The following is a 20,001-nucleotide window of genomic DNA, read 5'->3' on the forward strand; positions in this document are numbered from 1 at the left end:
TTTCATCATGTTAGCCAGGATGGTCTCGATCTCCTGACCTCGTGATCCACCTGCCTAGGCTTCCCAAGTGCTGGATTATAGGCATGAGACACCATGCCCCACCCTTTTGTAGTATTATAGGACTCATCTGCTCATATTTATTCGTTGAATACTCCTTACTTCTTAAAGTGTAAGCTCCATGAAAGTAGAAACCATCTCTTACAGTGGGCCTAGCTAATTAAAAAGTACTCTGTAAATATTTGTTGCTTTTCAGAAAACCAAGGAGCAAAATATTTCGATTACCTTATCACAAATACTGTGAAGGCAACTTCTAGAAATCATTGATAAAGCAAATCCATCCGAGTACAGACATGTGTATATAGGTAGTCATCAGTCAATAATTACAGCAAATTTTCTTTTTTGCACATTCATACCTAGAATGTGTTCAAACGGTAGAGTGCTCTGGTGTCCCGCTAAGAGGACGATAAAGAGCCACCTTTTTGAATGGCTTTCAAGTGACAATGGTACAAAGTAATTCTATGTAACCCCCAAATGTACCCCCAAATATTAAATAAATAAATAAATAAATAAATGTCCAGATAAGTATTCTGGTAGGTTTTGTATCGACACAAAGAAATCCACCTGATAGCATTATTGGTTTATCATTAAGATCATCAGCTTTGAGACTATTCTGCAGCTTAAAAAAAAAACAAACAAAACTATTCTACAGCTTAAAAATATTACTGCCTAAGTATAAATGTGATCACATTTTTTCCACTCTCCAGAGCTTTCTTCTTCCTTGTAACATGCCTAGAAATATGTTATGCTTCTAGGTACTTGCATTAACTCATCCTAGTCAATAGGGTGATATTGCAATAGGCACCATTATCTAGATTTTGCTCTTTTCTTTAGATGAGCAAATACATTTAGGGAATCAGACTTTGGATATCTTTGAGTGGTTTGGGGTATTCCGTTAATTCCAATTCGAAACCAGGGTCTAGCACAGGGTTTGGCACATAGTAGTTGTTAAATAAACATTTATTTAATACATCAAAGAAAATGATTGCAGCAAAAACTCACCACAAAGACAATTATAATAAAGTTTATTGGTTAATCCATAAACATAAGCATTTTAAAAATATATATAAACCAAAGTATTGCCTTTGATTAATAAAATGAGACTTTTCGTGGGTAGAAGCTCCAATTAACCAACACAGTTCTTACAACGCTGAAGACCGTTTTCATTGCAAGCCGTACACTTCAGGGCTTTGAAAGAGTCTGTGAAGCAATTTCGAAACACGGACATCTTGCTCCCATGGCACATAGAGCATGGAAGAAACCCAAAGCCTCCACAAGAGGGACACTCATGTGGCTGCTGCACTCTCTGTATAAGGTGGCAGGGGAACAAGAGAAAACAAAAGATGTGTTAGCATGAACAACTCAATCAGCCTCCTGGTCTTCCTGTACTGTGAGTGGTCATAAAACAATATTGGCATAATATGGCTATACACTTGAATTCACCTACTATTAATACACATTACACCCAGGGAAGTAATTAGTTGAAGTTCTCCTTCATTACCCAGCCAATGGCCATCTATACCACAGGTTTGGTTTGTAACGTGGGAAAATTTTAGGTTGAAGGGCACATAACTTCAAGAAATACATCATATGAAAACGTCTATTTGCAAACCAAATAATTCAGAAGCTGTTTTTTTGTATTAAGGGAAAATACTTTAACTTTCCCATTAGTATCATTTAACAGTTTCATGTCTTTGTTTATAGAATAGTATACTAATAACAAGTCTGAAAACATCAGAAAGCTAAAAGCTGAAGTGTGCGGAAGCCACTATCAACTGAAGATTACTAATTATATTATAAATTTAGACTAATACTTCTTTTTTCAAAGCACTTTCAAATGCATTTTTGTACAGCATCTTCACCCACACTAATCAGTACACATACAGACACCTTTTTCATTAAAGATTTAATCTGAGCATCATTATCCTCATTTTATTTTTAAGAAAACAAGCACAGCAATCTTGAGACATTTCTGTAAATCTATTTAGTTTCCCACAGTAGCTATCAACCTTTCTATCTCAAGCAAAGGTAAAGTATCTCTGATAATACAATGAAAATAACCTGATAGGGTGTTGAGAATAATATTTTTAAAGTCATTTACATGCATTTCTCTTTGCTTTTCTGAGCATATAACCTTTACTGGTGTCCTCTAGAGGCATCCATCAGTTTAGAGGAGATTAGGTGCCATTACAAAATGAATACAAAGAGAAAATAAGTAAATTGATACTAAGCTTCTGACTCACAAAAAAGGAATTTGCAGCAGTTTTTGAAGCCCTGGCTTTGCGAAGGGAATAATTGCTACAATGAGCTCAGGAAATGTGGATACACACGTACACAGGCAAACACATACTCAGACAAACATGCTTAACATACTGACACATACATATAGCTTTTCTCCAAAGATTTATAATTGCACATATTAAAACCTAAAAAATATTCAACTTAAAAGAAACCTGATAAACTGGGTTTAACCCAGGATTGCTCCAGCACATACAACTGTGAGAATTTTTAGAGTCAATAATATAATTATCTCATAATTAGTAACCTGTGGGATGTACTTTGGTAATCAAACATTAGGATCTAATTGATATTTATAAAATATCAATCTACCATTGATATTTTCAGGCAACATAAATGGGCATTTTCTGTATATAGCAGGATTCACTTGCAATTATAGTTTGACTTGACTATTATATCAAGATGGCTAAACTCATATAATATCTCATTTCTAATGGCACCGAATCACAGAAAGTTGTTGTTATCAATCTGAATAATATGAACAGTGAACTTCGTCAAGACTGTAGAAATTTAAAGCTCTTCCAAAAAGATAGATTGAATGTGCACAGCCATTTGGTCACTTTGTTGATGGATTTTTGTCATTTCTTTGTGCAAGAATTGACCTAAAAAAAGGATGCACTGCACTTAAGTTTTGCATAATATTAAAATAGAAAAAAGAAAAACTCTGAGTGAAAACAAACTCAGTGATGGAAAAACAGTGTACTTCATAAGCCAAATATGAGAACATTTCTAAGTAACGGAGTTCTTATCAAATATTAGAAGGAATATAATGTAGATAAATCCTTGTCATTCACTATTGCTATGACAGGAGATTAAACTAAAAATATTTAATGACTTGTACAACAAGTGCACCAAATCAGAATAAATGCTGGTCTGGCCAAGGTCCTAGAGCAAGGACCTGCAGGGACCCTGAGTCCAGCCCTTTACTCATTACTGCTAGATTGTAAATAGATCTGAGTTCCTAGTAAAATAGAGTTGTCAGATTTTGCAAATAAAAATACAGGAAGTTGTTAAATTTGAATTTCAGATAGAACACAAATATTTTTTGTTTAAGTATGTACTAAATATTGTATGAAATATACTTAAGCCAAAAAACTATTTATAATTTATCTGATATTTAAATGTAAGTGGGCATCCTGCATTTTATCTGGCGAAGTTTATAAGTTGGAGTTTACAGAGAAGAAAAGAGATATTAATGCATCTTGGGCAATGGCTATTTACCAACCAATATAAATTATTTCAATATCTTTTTTTTTTTTTTTTTGAGACAGAGTCTCGCTCTGTTGCCCAGGCTGGAGTGCAGTGGTGCGACCTTGGCAGCTCACTGCAACCTCCTCCTCCTGGGTTCAATCGCTTCTACTGCCCCAGCCTCCCAAGTAGCTGGGATTACAGGTGCATGTCACCACACCTGACTCATTTTTGTATTTTTAGTAGAGACGAAGTTTCACCATGTTGTTCAGGCTGGTCACAAACTCCTGACTCAAGTGATCTGTCTGCCTCGGCCTCCCAAAATGCTGGGATTACAGGCATGAGCTACCACACCTGGCCCAATTATTTCAGTATCTTAATGAGTACAAACATAGTTCAATATTTTCAGCAACCATGACCTCTGTGCCAGTGCATATTAGGTGAATATGAATTCCTGCTATGACCCAAGACACTTGTGAATGACCAGATTCTTGAATGGCCGTATGGTTTTCTCATGAAATGTATTTGTGACTACAAGCAAAGAACAACAAAGCTGAAATGAAATGTTAGTGCTATGCAGCTTCCTGAGCTCATTTTCTATTTGTGGCACTTCAGACACCAGGCTGTAAGCACACAAAATTTAAAATAGTAACTCAACACAATTAAATATTGTTTTATGTAATGGACTGACAACATGACTTACAAATATTACTTTCAAAGGCTAAAATATCAAATGTTAAGTTCACTAATACCAAGAGTCTACCGTTTTTTCATAATTTATTCCCTTGTCAGAACAAATAAATTGCCTAAAATAAACTTAATACATAAATACCAAAGCTACATTTTTATTTCTAAATATAATCACAAATACAACAAAGCCATTCTAAAATAGGGTCCTCAGAGTCCGTGCAATTCTGTGATGAGACCTCTCTTTTATTCAAAGGATTGTTGAGAGGATTCAATGAACTAATTCATGGGAAGTGAATAGAACATTGCCTGGCACATAGTAGGCACTCAATACAGTTAGTCATTACTGGCCATTATTTTATTAATAAATTCCATTTGAAATGATTTTTATTAACTGCTACCTCAAGCTAAACTGCTTGTGGCCACATGACACAACCATTTTCTACACTTCTCAGAGTCGTTCAATTTAAACACTTGTTCCATAATTCCCTTTCTGGTTTAAAGTTTTGCCACTGTAAGAAGAGGAGAGTAAATGTGTTTCAATTCATGTGCTATTTCTGTTGTCTTGAAGAATAGTGCTGGAAAACACTATTCTTCCAAGATAGTGGAAGAATACGTCCACTACTTCCATTCTCAGGGAAAATTAGCTAATTCAGCCATAACCGTAGGAGAGGAAAGGGATGGCTTACATCTCATGTGGAGTCTTTGCCCCCTTCTCATACCAGCCTGACGTGATAGACACTACCATTTTACAAATGAGGAAACACAGCCTCTAAGCTGGTTTTTAAAAACTAATTACCAAGTTATAACTAGAAAGTTGAATATTGAAGAGAGTCTCTCTATGAGCAAAATCCATGGTCTTCCCTCTATGATAGTAGTTTTCAATGTTTATTTGCATCCATTTTTCCCCAAATAATCTAAACATGAGATCCCCAAATGTAAAGCAGTTGAAAAGATAAATGCTACGACAAAAACCAAAGTGATAGTGAGGTGGGGTGGGTCTCAAGGCAACCCACTAAAGCTCCCCAGTGCCCCCTCGGCACCCAGGAATCTCATTCTTGCTGCATCATCCAGCACAATTTACACCATTTGTTATTCTAATAAGAATAAATAATGTAGTCATGCCTAGCCACATCTTTCAAAGCGCACTTTTGTTATACTGGAAGTCTGGTCCTAATTTAGAGGGTTCTGTACAAAGTAAACCCAGTTGGGTTATATTAGATGCTCTTATATTAGTGTTGCTCTGAAGTCTAACCCTTCTGTAGACAGTTTTGCCCACAGATCAAGATGGAAAAAGAGCTAGGAATTTCCCGAAGAACGTGGAAAAAGTTTCAAGTTGGAGGAAGAAAGAATAACCCAAGTTAACAAAATAGACTTCCACTTACTTATAGCATTGCTAATTACTATTAGTAGCATTACTAACTAGTAACAAAACAGGCTTCACTACTATTAGTAAAAAAAAAAACTGACTTCCACTTTCAATGAAGAGACTGACTGTGAAAAGTTTGACCTGCAAGCAATTAAGAATCCAGGCAGACCTGGTTGAGAATAGCACACAGAGTACTGAATCTACTGACTGTCTCCTCTCCTCTGAATAGTGGTTTGGGTTAAGACAAGTCACTTTGGGGTGGAATTCAAGAAAAAAAGAATGAGAATTCACCCTCCACTTTACTTCTTTCTGTTCATTTATTCCTGTGAGTGAGTTTTAAAAAACAGATACTCAGTGAGTGAGACCTTCTGCTTATTCATTTCATTCCACAAATATATATTGAGTATTCACTAGCCAGGCACTGTGTCAGGCAACAGGAATATAGCCGTGAACCAGACACTTCTCTGTCGTCCTAAGCCTCACCCTTGAGTCTTGGATAGGTCTGCTCCATATTGCAGTCATCTCAACTAAAGCACACAAAATGTCTTTTGTCTCTAACAAAGGACAAAACGACAAATGACAAAGATAATGGCAAGTTTATGAATGAATGTGAAATGGACTTCCTTTGTGACAAAGGAAATTTGAAACTCAAATTTCAAGAATGCAAGTTTACCCCCAGTTATGCAATATAAAAACAGGATGCTAAGATCAAGAGTCTTCATGTCTTCTTCAAGATCAGGAAATGAAATTCTTGTTATTTTTAACCTCAGATCATCAAATCCTATTCCAATAGAGCTTGAAAGTCCCTTAAGTATCTGACCAAAGAGGAAGCAACTTATTTGAGCCTCTGTGACAATACACCTCATCATCCAGATTGTCTATGAAGCAGTATTACCCATAAAATAAATTGTCAGAGAGTACACGCTTGGCATTATAATCATCTCTGGATGATTCATCTTGGTCTATGTATTTTGTTTTAATATAGATTCAAAAATTTAATTCAGCAAATGCTTAAATGCCTACAAACACCCCTCTGCCTGACCAAGCTGCTAAAAAAATAAATAGAATCTTTTCTGATCATCAGTGTTTCCGGCATCCTTAATTTGCAGAGTTGAGAAAGAAGTCACTGAACAAAATGCAGACACAGGGGAAATTTGTAGCTCATAATTCAAAATGTACAAGCCTGGATATAGGAGCCTGATTCTTAAACCAGATGGGATGGACTACCATAAACCTACTTAAATAGATGTTTTGATTTCAGAGAGAGGCAGATGACATGGCCTGATTCCCCAGGTGGGCAGGTAGGTGGTATCTGTGGCTGTAGCCTCAGAATAGGCTGTTGCCACCCCCTTTCCTCTAGGAAGGACCATCGCGCAGAGCTATACTTCTCCAGGGAGCCTCAGGAGAGTCTCTGACACCTCCAATGCCTTGCACAGATAGCCTGTGCCATTTTTGACATCCTAAGTGTGTATTTGGAAATTTTTGCACAGTTCTTCAAGAACAAATAAGCAGTTGCCAGTCCTCAGGGGAGAATCAGATTAAGTAATTGTTATCAGCTTTACCAAAAAAAAAAAAAGGGCAGAAAATGGACACTATGTTGGCAATCTCAGTACAAATGGCAACAAAACTATTTACTCATATCTTCAAAAAAATAACAAGGCAAAGCTTACTTAGAGCTTCTCTGCCATCTGACATCTTTAATTCAGTATCTGCCAGAATCACTGGTATGATAATACATCTCAGCACTACCCTGGCTCTCCCTGCATGGACACCAGCAGGATTAGCTATCCATCTTGGTTATTGTTTTTTGAGGACTCCTTAGACATCTCATTCCTTCTCATTTTTAGCCTATTTATTAACATAAATAAATATCATTTACCAAAAGATAGTGGTTTCATTCATCCTTTCAGCCACACATTCTTTTATATAAAATAATAATTTTCTCTTTCTTTTCATCTCTTAAATGCATTGCCTCCTCCAAAAAAAGCTTTGGATGAAAGAGAAGTCATTTATTTATTCCCTCAGTAAATATTTATGTGTCCCTGGGATATGCCAATCCCTGTTCTAGGCACTAGAGGTAAATAATAAAAATAAATGAACGTCTGTGTTCACATGGAGTTCACATCTTAGTGGAAGGATTACCTGCAAACTGTCAATTCAGGAACCCAGTCCCCATTGGCACAACCGGCTCTACTGAGACCAGATCTCCATACCAACTATCATATGTGTTACTAGCTTCTGTTGCCTTTGGCTAGCTCCTCACGTTTGAGGCCGCTAATAATCTTCATCAACAAATCAGATCCACTCAGCTTCCACAGCAATTTTCAGTTGGATGGGATGTATGATAAGATTCTTGGTGCAGAAAAAAAATTGAAATCATTTTCTGACTCCATTTCTGATTGTCCAACCACAGCTGCTAAGTGTCTCTCTTCAGTATCACTTGAAATAACTGCTAGAAACTGGAACCTAAATTATGAAGACCAGGAGTGGTCATAGACTACCATGTAGTGACACAAGTAACAGCAAACTAGATCTTGCCAGGATCTGTCTACTGTCAGAGCCCTGTGTCAAAATCCAGACTATTCCCTGAACCTAACACCTTTAGTAGCTTACCTCTTAGGAAACTACTAACCCAGGTTTTGTGTCTTGCCACAATATAGTCACATTTCCTAGATACCTACAGGCCACTTAATTTGAGAGTCATGGAAGCATAGGTTCATAGTTAATTAACATTATGGGTTTGGAATCAGACTGATTAGAATCATAAATCAAATACGACTACCTAAACACTCTTGAGCAAGTGATTTTTGTCTTTCTGTACCTCCATTCCCTTGCCAGTAAAATGGGGATAATAAGAGAACTCATTTAGCAGAGTTGTGAGCTTTCAATGATTTAATACATATAAAAAATGGGGATAATAAGAGAACTCATTTAGCAGAGTTGTGAGCTTTCAATGATTTAATATGTATAAAGTGCCAGGAATATATCTTGCTCTGTAGTAAGGACTGAAATGTTTCCTTCATCATGAATATTTAACTCCTACTCTACTGTCAAAAGCCAACCAGAAAAATGGGATGGGTTTGGATCTGCATTTTGTATCCCTTATCCTCTTTGCATGGCTTTCCCAGTGCTTCTTTTCACCTGGTCTCTTTACTTCCTCTTAAACTCCAGCTACCTCTCAGGCAGAGTTCTGGGTGTTCTTGATTGGCTACAAATTCTCCACCAGTCTTACTATATGGCCAAAGCAGCTGAACATAGTAATGGCATCGCAGAGTTCCTATAACATTAGAAAGTCAATGTCATACCATTATTTTGAACATTAAAAATAGCTTAAAATATTTGTGCCCTATTTATGTCATGTGTAGAATGGAGACAGACTTAATGAAGAGAAAAACATCTTCTTTTCCAAAGTTTTCAAGCTGATGGAGAGAGAGAGAGATTATCTAACATGGTACTGTTGATCAAGTTGTAGAATTGAATAATTATAGACTCAATGGAATAAAAGTCCAGAATAACTAAATCAGTCATCAACCCGTACAAAGAAAAGCAATGAAAGATATTCATCCTGTAAAATCCTAAAAGATGCTCTTAAGCTATAGAATTAAAATAGTACAATATTTATGCAACAAGAATTAAATAGATCAATGATATTGCATAATACCATTTAAATAAGTTTAAAATGTACACAGAGAATAATACACATAAACCAAATTGTTTAAATAGAAAGATATATAATAATATAAGGGAATAACTTCACAGGTTTGGAGTAGTATATAAGAACAGAAAGAAATAAATAGATCCATTCATACGGCTTTTTTAGCTAAGAAGAGTTTTAAGAGAAGCAAGTACACACCCTGATTTAATAGATAAAGAAATCAAGATACTGACAGGTGAAAGGTTATGTCCAAAGGCTTACAGCCAGAAGCAGAGCTGAGGAAGGAGCTAAAAATCCTCTGATTTCCAAATCATAATACTTCAGAAATTATAAATTATGGAAAAAAAGGAAATTTAAAACATTTTACAAAAACAAGTTTACTCTCTGTATATATCTCATGGCTTTTGAATTTAGAATCAGACCATAGTAAGTTATCTTGTTAAAGCCCAAGCATTCTCCTCCTTTATAAGCACTATATTTCTGGCCATCATCCTCATTGAACCACAATGTCTAAACATATTCTATTGTTTGTATTGTGACACAAACTGATAAAAAATGATTTTGAGTTATTGCTATAGGTCTGCAGTACATTGAGAAGACGTCGTTGTCTCCCTTAGCAAAGTACCTGTAAACAGTAGATACTCAATAAATGTTTGTTGAATGAATGAACCCATTGTTTTCCTTCTGGGAAAGGTCACAATATGAATAAAACATGAATCCTTCAATCAAGGAGCATATAGTTCATTTGGGACGTGAGTCAAATACCCAAAGAAAGGTAATACAAAAAAGACTTTTATAAGCCCCCTAAAAAGAGGGTTATAGGAATTCAAAGGCGGGGGAGATCAGAAATGACTATTGGAAGAACTGATACTGAAGATGGGCCTTGAAAATGCTGGAGGGAAATTAGGAATTGGAACAGTATCATTCTAGGCAGACAGAAAAGCTTGCACAAAGGGATAGTAGTAAGAAGCACAAGAAGCCACATAGTCCTTTCTTTTATCTACAGTGGAAGGAATGGTAGAGAATCAGAAATTAGGTTACCAAAGACTAGAGCAATAATAACCAGTAGTGACATATGGATACTGGATAACCATATGACCTATTTCTTCTGGCAAAGTCCTGTTTCACATTTGCCATCCCAGAACAATTACTAATGCATACTTTTCACTCTCAAAGTGTCCCAATCAGGCCAATAAAGTATATAATCTTCTTACAAATAGGGAGGAAGAGTCTGATAAAATAATTGAGCAATGAGGTAATAAGGGCTTTCCGGTTGCATTTTAATTTTATAAGTATTTGAATAAGTATTTCTCTGATGCTACATGTATAAGCACAGGAATACAAATTAAAACATGCTTTTTGGAGAAATAACTTTTTATTTAATCTTTGTAAATGATGTAGGAAGATCTTCTATATGTAGGAAGATCCATGGGAAAAATAAAGTTGTTTCAATGAAAAATTTTAATGTGCTTCAAGGCTATTTCCTGATTTGAAACACCTCATCAATGCCTGTATTACAGAGAGTTGGGCTCAAATAAAGCTGACCATAACACTCACCTAATAGTATGAGATTATTAGAAGTTAACATTAAAGTCACTCTAGATGCAACAAACCTAATAACAGAAGATATCAAATTAAAACTACCACATGTATCCTATTGCATATCTGTAAGAACATGGGGAGAGAGAATTCAATTAGGAAAACTCAATTATAATCAGAATGTGTTTAACATTTTGATTACTAAAAATAAGTTGCTGAAAGCACATTTACCTCAATTTTGGTTAGGAGGTCTTGCAATTCTCCTGATTCATTCATTGACAAAATTTTCTCAGCACCCTATTAACAAGAGAGAGTAGGGGGAAAAATCCATTTTTGTTAGTATTTGAGAAAATAAAGTTCTAGCCAGGAAAGCTTAACCCCTGAACACAATTCTTCCCTTTGGAGCTGAGTAAATGTGCAACTAGTATGCCAAGGAGGAGAAGACATTTTTCCTTACTGCCCCATACTCTTGAATCTAGTAAGTCTTACCTCAGGTAAGGGGAAGGCTGCCTACAGGAGGCAAACTCCAGGAAACTCACAGCTGTCAGGTTTAAGTCCAAATACAGAAAGGGCCAGCATACTCTTCAGGGTTGTTTAGGGAGCCTGGAGCCAGTCTACCATCTGGGAAAAGAATCCTTGAAGCAAATTCCCACCCTCAGTTATCTCTACCCTACTCCAAGCAGTACTAGACGTGGCCCTCCTTAACAGCCATGCGTGTAAAGATAACAGTAGCTGACAATAACAACAACAACAATAATGATAATAACTACCAACACAACTTAAGCAGGTATTTTGAGTTTGGCACAAATATCGTCTCCTTTGCTGTAGCAGATTCTATTATTTGCAGAAGTTGAGCCTCAGTGAGATTGAATAACAATTTCAAGGCCACCCAGAGAAGACACAGAGAGAAAATGTAAACACAGGTAGGGCATGAACTCCAGAGCTGATGCTTTTAACTTCTAAAACATTACTGTGAAAGTGAGAAAGGGTACAGTGTGTGTTTCTTCAAACTACTCAATTTTTCTCTCCTGTCCAGCTGCTTCCTACATCCTACCACTCTACTTCCCAACATAAAACCATAGAGAAGGAAGAAGGAAAAACTGGAGTAATTATTTTTAATCAAAGACAGAGACCATGTCTGTCTTGTTGACACTGCGTCCTAGGCGCTCAGCACAGTTGCTGGCTCAGAATAGGCATTGGATCAATTTTTGATTAATGAACAAGACAGGGAGAAATATAATCACACACTAAACATTTTTTATTCTTACTTGTGCTAAGCAGGGCGCCAAGCAGGACTCATTTAAAAAATAAAAACGGTCTAGTTCTTAGGGAGGTTACTATACACATCTATGTAAAAGTATTTTTTTTATGTGCAAAAAACTAACCCACAGTGTAGAATGAAAAATCAGTGCCAAATGAATGATGAATAAAAAAGATAAGCCAGGAAATCACAACAGGAGGAAAACTGTGCTTTTTGAGGGTAGAGAAGGCTTTCTGAGATTGGTGGCATTTGATCTGGACCTCAAAGACTGGATGAGGTTTCTAAAATAGGTTAAACAATCCTATAGTGATGTATAGGAATATTTAGTTCTTGGTTTCATTTTATTTCAGTCTATCTTGTATAATTTATGTCATCACAATCACCATAAAAAATGTCAAATTGATACATTCAAAAGCAGTATGAGCAAACATACAGGGCAACAGAGAATATATATTGCTCTGTGAGGCAAGTTATATCGCTTTATTTGTTGCTGGTTGGGCCACGAATAGAGACGTGAAACCTCTAAAGTAAGAACAAAGGTAATGAAAGCACCATGACAACACATTGAAGTCTAAATGTAGTAATAACTGGTAATATTTTACTTTTGCTATATTCTATTTCTTTTAAGAGATAGCTAAGTTAAAATGGGAAAGAACTCTGGGGAATTTGATACATACACTAAAACAGTAAAGAGAATACATGCCTCATTTTTTGCAAATGAAAGAAAATGCCCCACAAGGACTCCAAACAAAATGAATGGACCAGAAAAGCTGTCCACATCTCCCACCTGGCTCTTCTCTTATAGAAGCATTGTGTCTTAGTCAGTTGTTTAGAGTACAACGCATATGCCAAGAAAGGACCTATCTCAATATTCTTAAATACATGAAATTTGCTCTGTCTCAGCCAAATAACTCTTGCAGCATTACTACCACAGGAGGAGATTCCACATTGCAGGAGAAATGCAGGCTTTGCTTCTGTTAAGCAAAATACTTAAAGGCATAATGGTCACTGATTTTCAGGACACCTGGGTGTCTAGTATACAGATGGTGTAATGAGTGCTTAAGGTTGGAAAAAAGCTGCTCCATAACAGAGGACAGGCAGCTGAATACCTACTTCACTCATCCAACCACTGCTACTCAACACAGCCTCCACAACCCTACCTGCCCTGCCCTCAGGTCTTTCCCTTGGAACCAGCCCTTTGGTCCCTGTGCCACATGCTGAGCACTGACAGTAGTCAAAGCCTCCTGTTCCCTACTGGGTCCCATGTCTCTGCCCTCCACATGATCCTGTCATTACCAAGCCTAAGAGCAGGATCCTACAGGGGACAGGGAAATCAGATGATCGCCTTCTCTGATCGTAAGTGCAGTAGCAGCAATAGCAAAATAGAGATTTTAGCCTGCTTGGCACATGTCAGGGAAACATTACAGATCACTCCCATACACAGGTTTGGAGCATTTATCAGGGTAAATCTCAATCTGCCCTGCTTTCCCTGCATTTGCATATTCTAAAGGTCTCATTGTCACCCTTTTTCTTATCAAAGACATTCTAATTATTAATTGATCTATAAAGAAACCTCTGTGTCCACAAAAGAGAGTGCATTTCCTTACACATTGACATTCTTAGGAAATTATCTTTTCCTGGTTGGTATTTGGCTAAGAATGTCAGACATGTTTGTTTTTATATACACTCCACCACTCAATTCTATGCTAGTGGAAATTATTTACTCTATTACTCAGCATAGTTTATCAAGACCTCCAGGACACCTATGGAAATATTTCTTGCATATTTTCAATTGGTTCAGAATCTATTTTTTCTTAAAATTAATATAATCCTGAAAATAATGATAATAGTAATGTGTTAAGTGCTTTACAAACATGAACACTTCTAAACATTGGCACAAAGTAAGCATTTTTTTAATAAAGGAACTATCTCAGTTTTTTAAATAAAGAAACTAAAGTCTAAAGAGAATAAAGAGCATGCCCGGAGTCTTTCAGTTAATCAGTACAAGGCTTAGGTTGATATTGAATTCAGGTTGAGCTGACTCCAAAACCTACCCTCTTTCCATTGCACCGTGCAAGCTGCCTGCTCACTGATATAGCACAACTGTATTAGTGAAAAATGGTACAGAGAACTCCCAGTCTAAGGAATATGAGAGTCTGTGGTTCGAACTCACTGTTGACCAGGTACTCAGAAGCACAAGTGAATTGAAGGCTTTCACTGTAGTGACTCCACATCCAGAATGAACGTGCCAGAGAAGCTATGAAATGTCCAAGTTCTGTTTTTGTAAATCTCAGCATTGCATCTTAATCAGTTATTTAGAATAATTGCATATGCCAGGAAAGAACCTATCTCATTACCCTTTAATACATGAAAAATCTCTACCTCTCTCAAATACTTTACAACTTAAAAATCAGAGCAGTGAGCTGTAACATGTGAACAAGACACTTTGTTTTACATTGTTGTAACAAACTTCACAGATGAAGATAAGATAATCTATTTAATTTTTCCTTATCTATGAATCACCAAGGAAGAAACACATACCTTCAAGGAATAAGAAAAAGGTAGGAAAAGAAATCAGGCCTCTGCCAACTAAGATTGCCAAAAAAAACCACTTACCATACGACCTATGAATGTGTAAAAGTGTGCTACCATACTCATTCATGCATTTATCCATTCATTCAACACTATTATGAGTCTCCATTAGGGATTAGGCACTGTGCTGCATTAGAGCTATATATTAAGCAAAAAAGCCACACATGCGCACACACACACACACACAAACACACAACTGCTTCCCGTTACTGAGGAAATGTACTTTTGGGGGAGACAGACTGTACACAAAAGATTACACAAATAAATGTAAACTTATTTATAACTGTTGAAAATAGTACAAAAGGGGCATGCTACAAGATGCTAAGAACACAAAGATTAAGGCAAATTTAACAAAATTGAGGCTAAGGAAGGCTCTCTCCACAAAGCAATCATTAAGTTTTTATCTTTAGGAAGAATAGTAGTTGACCGAGCACACAGACAGAATGAGGGAGGGTAATTAATAGGGACAATAACGCTACCAATATTATTATATGCACGTGTCCTTTTGTAGTCACCATTTCCCTTCATTCAAGATCAGAGGAAAAGCTATGTTCAATAAAACATCCTAGCAGAGTCTCTGCGTAGCATTGTGGGTTGATACCTTGGAGGGAACATAGGTGAGACACCATGCCACTGCATAGGCAATCTATTTTACACAATAAGCTAAAGAAGACAATAAAGTGATATACACCAGCTTATATTTAGCATACTCTGTTAGGTCTCAGGGAAGAGTAGCTAAGTCACGAGTTTCTAAACACTATTATCAAAAAATAAAACAATCGAACATTTAAGTAATTTTTCTCAAAAGTTTTTAAAGCCACACAGATCTTAGTTATCTCTATACGGATATCCAGGCTCTGGAATTCCACATGGGACATCAACTTTTGAAACTATTAACTTAAACATTTCTGAGGAGCCAAGAAGGACTAAAAATAAAGTTCACATTAACCAAAAACAAATACAAATTTTAATGTGTATATATACATATATTTATATGTGAAAGCACATATATACACATATAATAAATAGTTTTATTTTATTTTAATTTATATTTAGTCATAAACCACCTCATCTTATTAAGAAAGTAGCTTGCAATAAAAGATCTATACTATAGTATAATAAAATAGAAATTTAATGGGAATTTATAGGAAATATTCTAAATAAATCTCAAAATGGTAGCTATGGGTGAGCCTTAAATTTGATTCTGAGTTAGCCTTTTAGATGAAACAGTTTTCTAAACACAGTAGTCTAAACAATATCTTGCATAAGACTTTGGATGGACTTATTGATATAATAAATAGTATTCTTGCTTTTTTGATAACCGTAAAAATATTGTTTTCAAATAAATGCTATTACAGAAATGGCTCCTACATCCAACTAGTACCAGTTTTTATTCCTTCTTCTAACTTAAATCAGGCTCCTTTTCTCTCTCACTTAACTGCCTCCCTGTCATTTATTTATCTTCAGTAAAGATAAATAAATATTATTGTTTACCTCATACTACTTGTTAGATTATCTTCTAGTGATTACGGTAAAACCCAAACTCTTTCTAGCATGGCCTACAAATATCTTCACTATCTGATTGCACCAATATTCCTAGCCCTGTCTTTTGATATAATAAGCTTCTCATACCTTGGATTTCTCTCCTTCTCCTGGATATCCTAGGTCCTTGCATGAGATTTTATGCCTTTACACATGCTCCATTTTTTGCCTGATATTTCTTCTATCTTTCTGCCACCACCTCTTGGGAAACTCCTATGCATCCTTTCAAACCCAATTGAAATATCACCTTCTCAATAAAGCTTTCTTGATTGAGAAATGACAAAATTAATCATTTCCTTCTTTGTGCTCTCAGATCACATTTTGCTCCACTGCACAGCTAATCCAGTGGTGATTTCAAGGGTTATGACTTCTTCAGGCACACAGCATTTTGTGTAGTGCACCATAGAAAATCAATCAGTAAGTATTTGCTGTATTAATTTATTCAGCATTTTTGGAGTAAACACAGCATTCAATTCCAAATGGGTGTTTCTTTTAGTGATTGATGATTTCAAATAGAAAAACAAGCTAAGGCACATATCAAAACGCACCTTTGTAAAGCGGTAGGGACCAAGCTGATGTGATGTGACAGTAAAAGGCCAGATACATAGAGTGAGAATGTTGAATACTATATAAATGACTTCTATCACTTCTCTCAGCGGGGCATTTGATGGCAACTGAAGAGCAAACCACTGGAGGTTGCACTCTCAAATGAGGACCAGGAGCATAAGACTCTTTAGTACTGGCTGATAAAGAATCCTTCTGCTATGTAATCAGGAGAGCAGGTGGCAGGGCTGGCATCGAAGGAGTTCGACCCGCACCTAGCATGATGCCTGCCAAAAGATGTGCTCAGTAAATGTTTGTCGCTGTGACTATCATGCCCATCGAAGATGGGCGGTTACATCAACTCTGCTTGGAGATAGGCCACCTGAGCCCCGCTGAAAAAGAATTCACTTCGGAAATCAGCTCTGGATCTTTTCCAGTGCATGAACAGACCCCATTGAGTCCCTGGAGTTCTATGCCAAACACTTAGGCCTGGAAAATATTCAAGGCAGGTGTAACAATATCCCACCAGTGTCTTTAAAAATGCAGTAAAGGCTCCTGTGGATAATCTCATCCTAAAGAGCATGGTTTTTCTGTATCCCTGGCAGGAAAAATTAACTGCAAAGTTAACTAAACTGGTTAACTTGTTTTTTGCAATTATGTAATACATACCTTTGGGTGTCAGAAAATGCCTGCCAAAGACAGTGATTTTAGTTTTATATAATTAGTGCTGAGGCACTTTTTTCAGCAGAATTGTAAAGCACAATTTCCCATAGAGGCCAATCCTGATTTTTTATAATAAAGCCATATTATCAAACTAGATGATCGCAAGGATGTGTTATTTGCTTCTCTATGGCAGAAAGCCATCTTTCCCATTCCTTCGGAATTAATATCAAATTATATAAAAGTAATATCAAGTCACTAGGCTAGAAAACAGGTAGTGCTGGGAGTTGGGCTAGATAAAACCAGAAGACTGTTCTATTTAAAAGATTAAGATTGTTGTCTGCTGTGTCCCCAGATTCTCTTTGCATAAACCGATTTTCATTTTTATTTTTTACTTTTTTTTTGTAATTTAACTTGTATTTTTGATTCAGGGGTACATGTGCAGGTTTGTTACCTGGGTATAATGCATGATGCTGGAGTTTGGGGTATAACTGATCATACCACCCAGGTAGAGAGCATGACATCCAATAGTTTTTCAACCCTGTTCCCCTCCATCACTCCCCACTCTAATAGGCCCCAGTGTCTATTGTTGCCATCTTTATGTCCATGAGTACCCAAAGTTTAGCTCCCCCTTATAAATGAGAACATGCAGTATTTGATTTTTTGTTCCTGCATTAATTCACTTAGGATAATGGCCTCCAGCAGCATCTATGTTGCTAACAAGGGACATGATTTTCTTCTTCTTTAGAGCTGAGTTATGGTTTTTCTTGGCTGCTGATGTGCATCTATGTTGATTTCATGTCTTTGCTATTGTGAATAGTGCTGTGATGAACATACAAGTGCATGTGTCTTTTTGGTAGAATGATTTATTTTTATTTTACTAAATACCCAATAATAGGAATACTGGGCCAAATGGAAGATCTGTTTTAAATTCTTTGAGAACTCTCCAAACTGCCTGAACTAATTTACCTTCCCATCAACGGTAATACAAGCATTCCCTTTTCTCTGCAGCCTCACTAGCGTCTGTTTTTTTGTTTTTTGTTTTTTCTTATAATAGCCATTCTGATTGATGTAAGATGTTATCTCACTGTGTTCTGATAATTAGTGATGTTGAGTATTTTTTCATGTTTGTTGGCTGCTTGTATGTCTTCTTTTGAGAAGTGTGTGCCCATGTCTTTTGCGCATTTTTAATGGGGTTGTCTGTTTTTTGCTAGCTCAACTGATAAACTGAGTCTTAGAATGTGGTGATTAGGCTTACCAAGGTTTTTTTAAAAAAATAATAATAATAAAATCCAGGATTAAATCTTAGCTCCTCCGTTTACAAGTTAACTTGGACAAATAACTTCAACTATTAAAGACTCAATTTCCTCATTTGTCAAATGGGTATTATAATGTCTACAGGGTTGTTGTAAGGATTACATGAGATAGTATATAAGAGTTTAGAACATTGCATGACACATAATATGAACTAAATAATTAGCAGTTGTTAATTAGAAGTAGTAGTAATAAATTCCCAAAGAGCAACTAAGCACACAAAATGTGGTCCACAAACATTTCCTGTCTAGAATCAATAAATAATGAAAGATTAATAGAGTTTGACAAAAGTCTTACATTGTCTTTGGATGATGTCACAATAAAGTAAAAAAGAATGTAATAGAAAAAAATAATGGGGAGTGGAATAGTTGGGCTTAATATATGATTATTTATCATGCAAGATATTGAGAAGAAAGACTTAATTTTATGGCTTGTTAAAAAGAAAAGGTAGCATGAAATTTGAGGGTGTTCCAGTCATAAAATTCCACACCTAAATTGCAGAATACATAAGGTATTCTTTAGCCTAGCTAAATCTCTCATGCTAAAAAGCCGCATTGTAGCTAGGCTCTCTAAAGAGTCAAAAGACTGAGGACAGTTAGTGAACAATATTGTTAAGGAAAATTGAGTCATTTGTTTTTCTGGGATGATATGGATGTTTAATCACTCGGCAGGAAAAATATTTGAAGAAGATTCACATAGTGAGAATAATTGAGAAATATAATTAGTTGATCAAAGTGTCAATTAAAATTCCATTCACAGGAGGGAGTTCCAACTTGAATGGGCTCTCATCCCAGGTGGGAACCAAGGATGTTTAGGCATGAGCATGTTACTGAAGATCCATCATTGCAGCTTTTCCCTTCAGTAAAAATTCCTTTATTATTCATCCTACTATCTTAGTAAAATGACCAAGAAATCAAATAACATCATCCCCAGTTGTCATCAAGATAGACCTCCCTACAATGTGCTGAAGCTTATGGGCAAAATGAAACAGGCATTCCATTTTTATAAGGCACTACAACACTAACAAGTCATATATTCCTCAATAATTGCTCATTTTAAACTCATGATGATAACCCAGTTTATCTTTTAGTATCCTAGCAGGAAACAGATGGCATACCAAAATAATTTTATTAAAAATTGTTTAATGAAGAGCCCCACATTAGAAGTGTGAACAAGGTTGAATAAATAAGCTTGATGAGGCACCCAGGAGCTGTCAACAATGAGGAGCTCTAACCACCCCTAGGTCTAAGGGTCATGGTGAAGGTACGGTATTACAGAACCAAACAAGACCTGTAG

General features: G+C 36.2%; 1 protein-coding gene across 1 annotated transcript in view; it reads right to left on the reverse strand.

Annotated features, from left to right (window-relative positions):
• Window positions 1-1,070: 1,070 nt before the first annotated feature.
• The window catches only part of GRXCR1 (glutaredoxin, cysteine rich 1), a 137,657-nt gene continuing 118,726 nt past the window's right edge, over window positions 1,071-20,001 (reverse strand). Inside the window, exons 3-4 of the mRNA XM_011949032.1 lie at window positions 11,025-11,090; window positions 1,071-1,363 (exon numbers count right to left, since the gene is read on the reverse strand). Of these exons, the coding sequence (XP_011804422.1) occupies window positions 1,184-1,363; window positions 11,025-11,090 (246 nt within the window). The 3' untranslated portion in view covers window positions 1,071-1,183. The remainder of the gene's footprint in view (window positions 1,364-11,024; window positions 11,091-20,001) is intronic.

The sequence above is a fragment of the Colobus angolensis genome, unplaced genomic scaffold (assembly GCF_000951035.1).
Source record: "Colobus angolensis palliatus isolate OR3802 unplaced genomic scaffold, Cang.pa_1.0 Scaffold29, whole genome shotgun sequence".
Lineage (NCBI taxonomy): Eukaryota > Metazoa > Chordata > Mammalia > Primates > Cercopithecidae > Colobus > Colobus angolensis.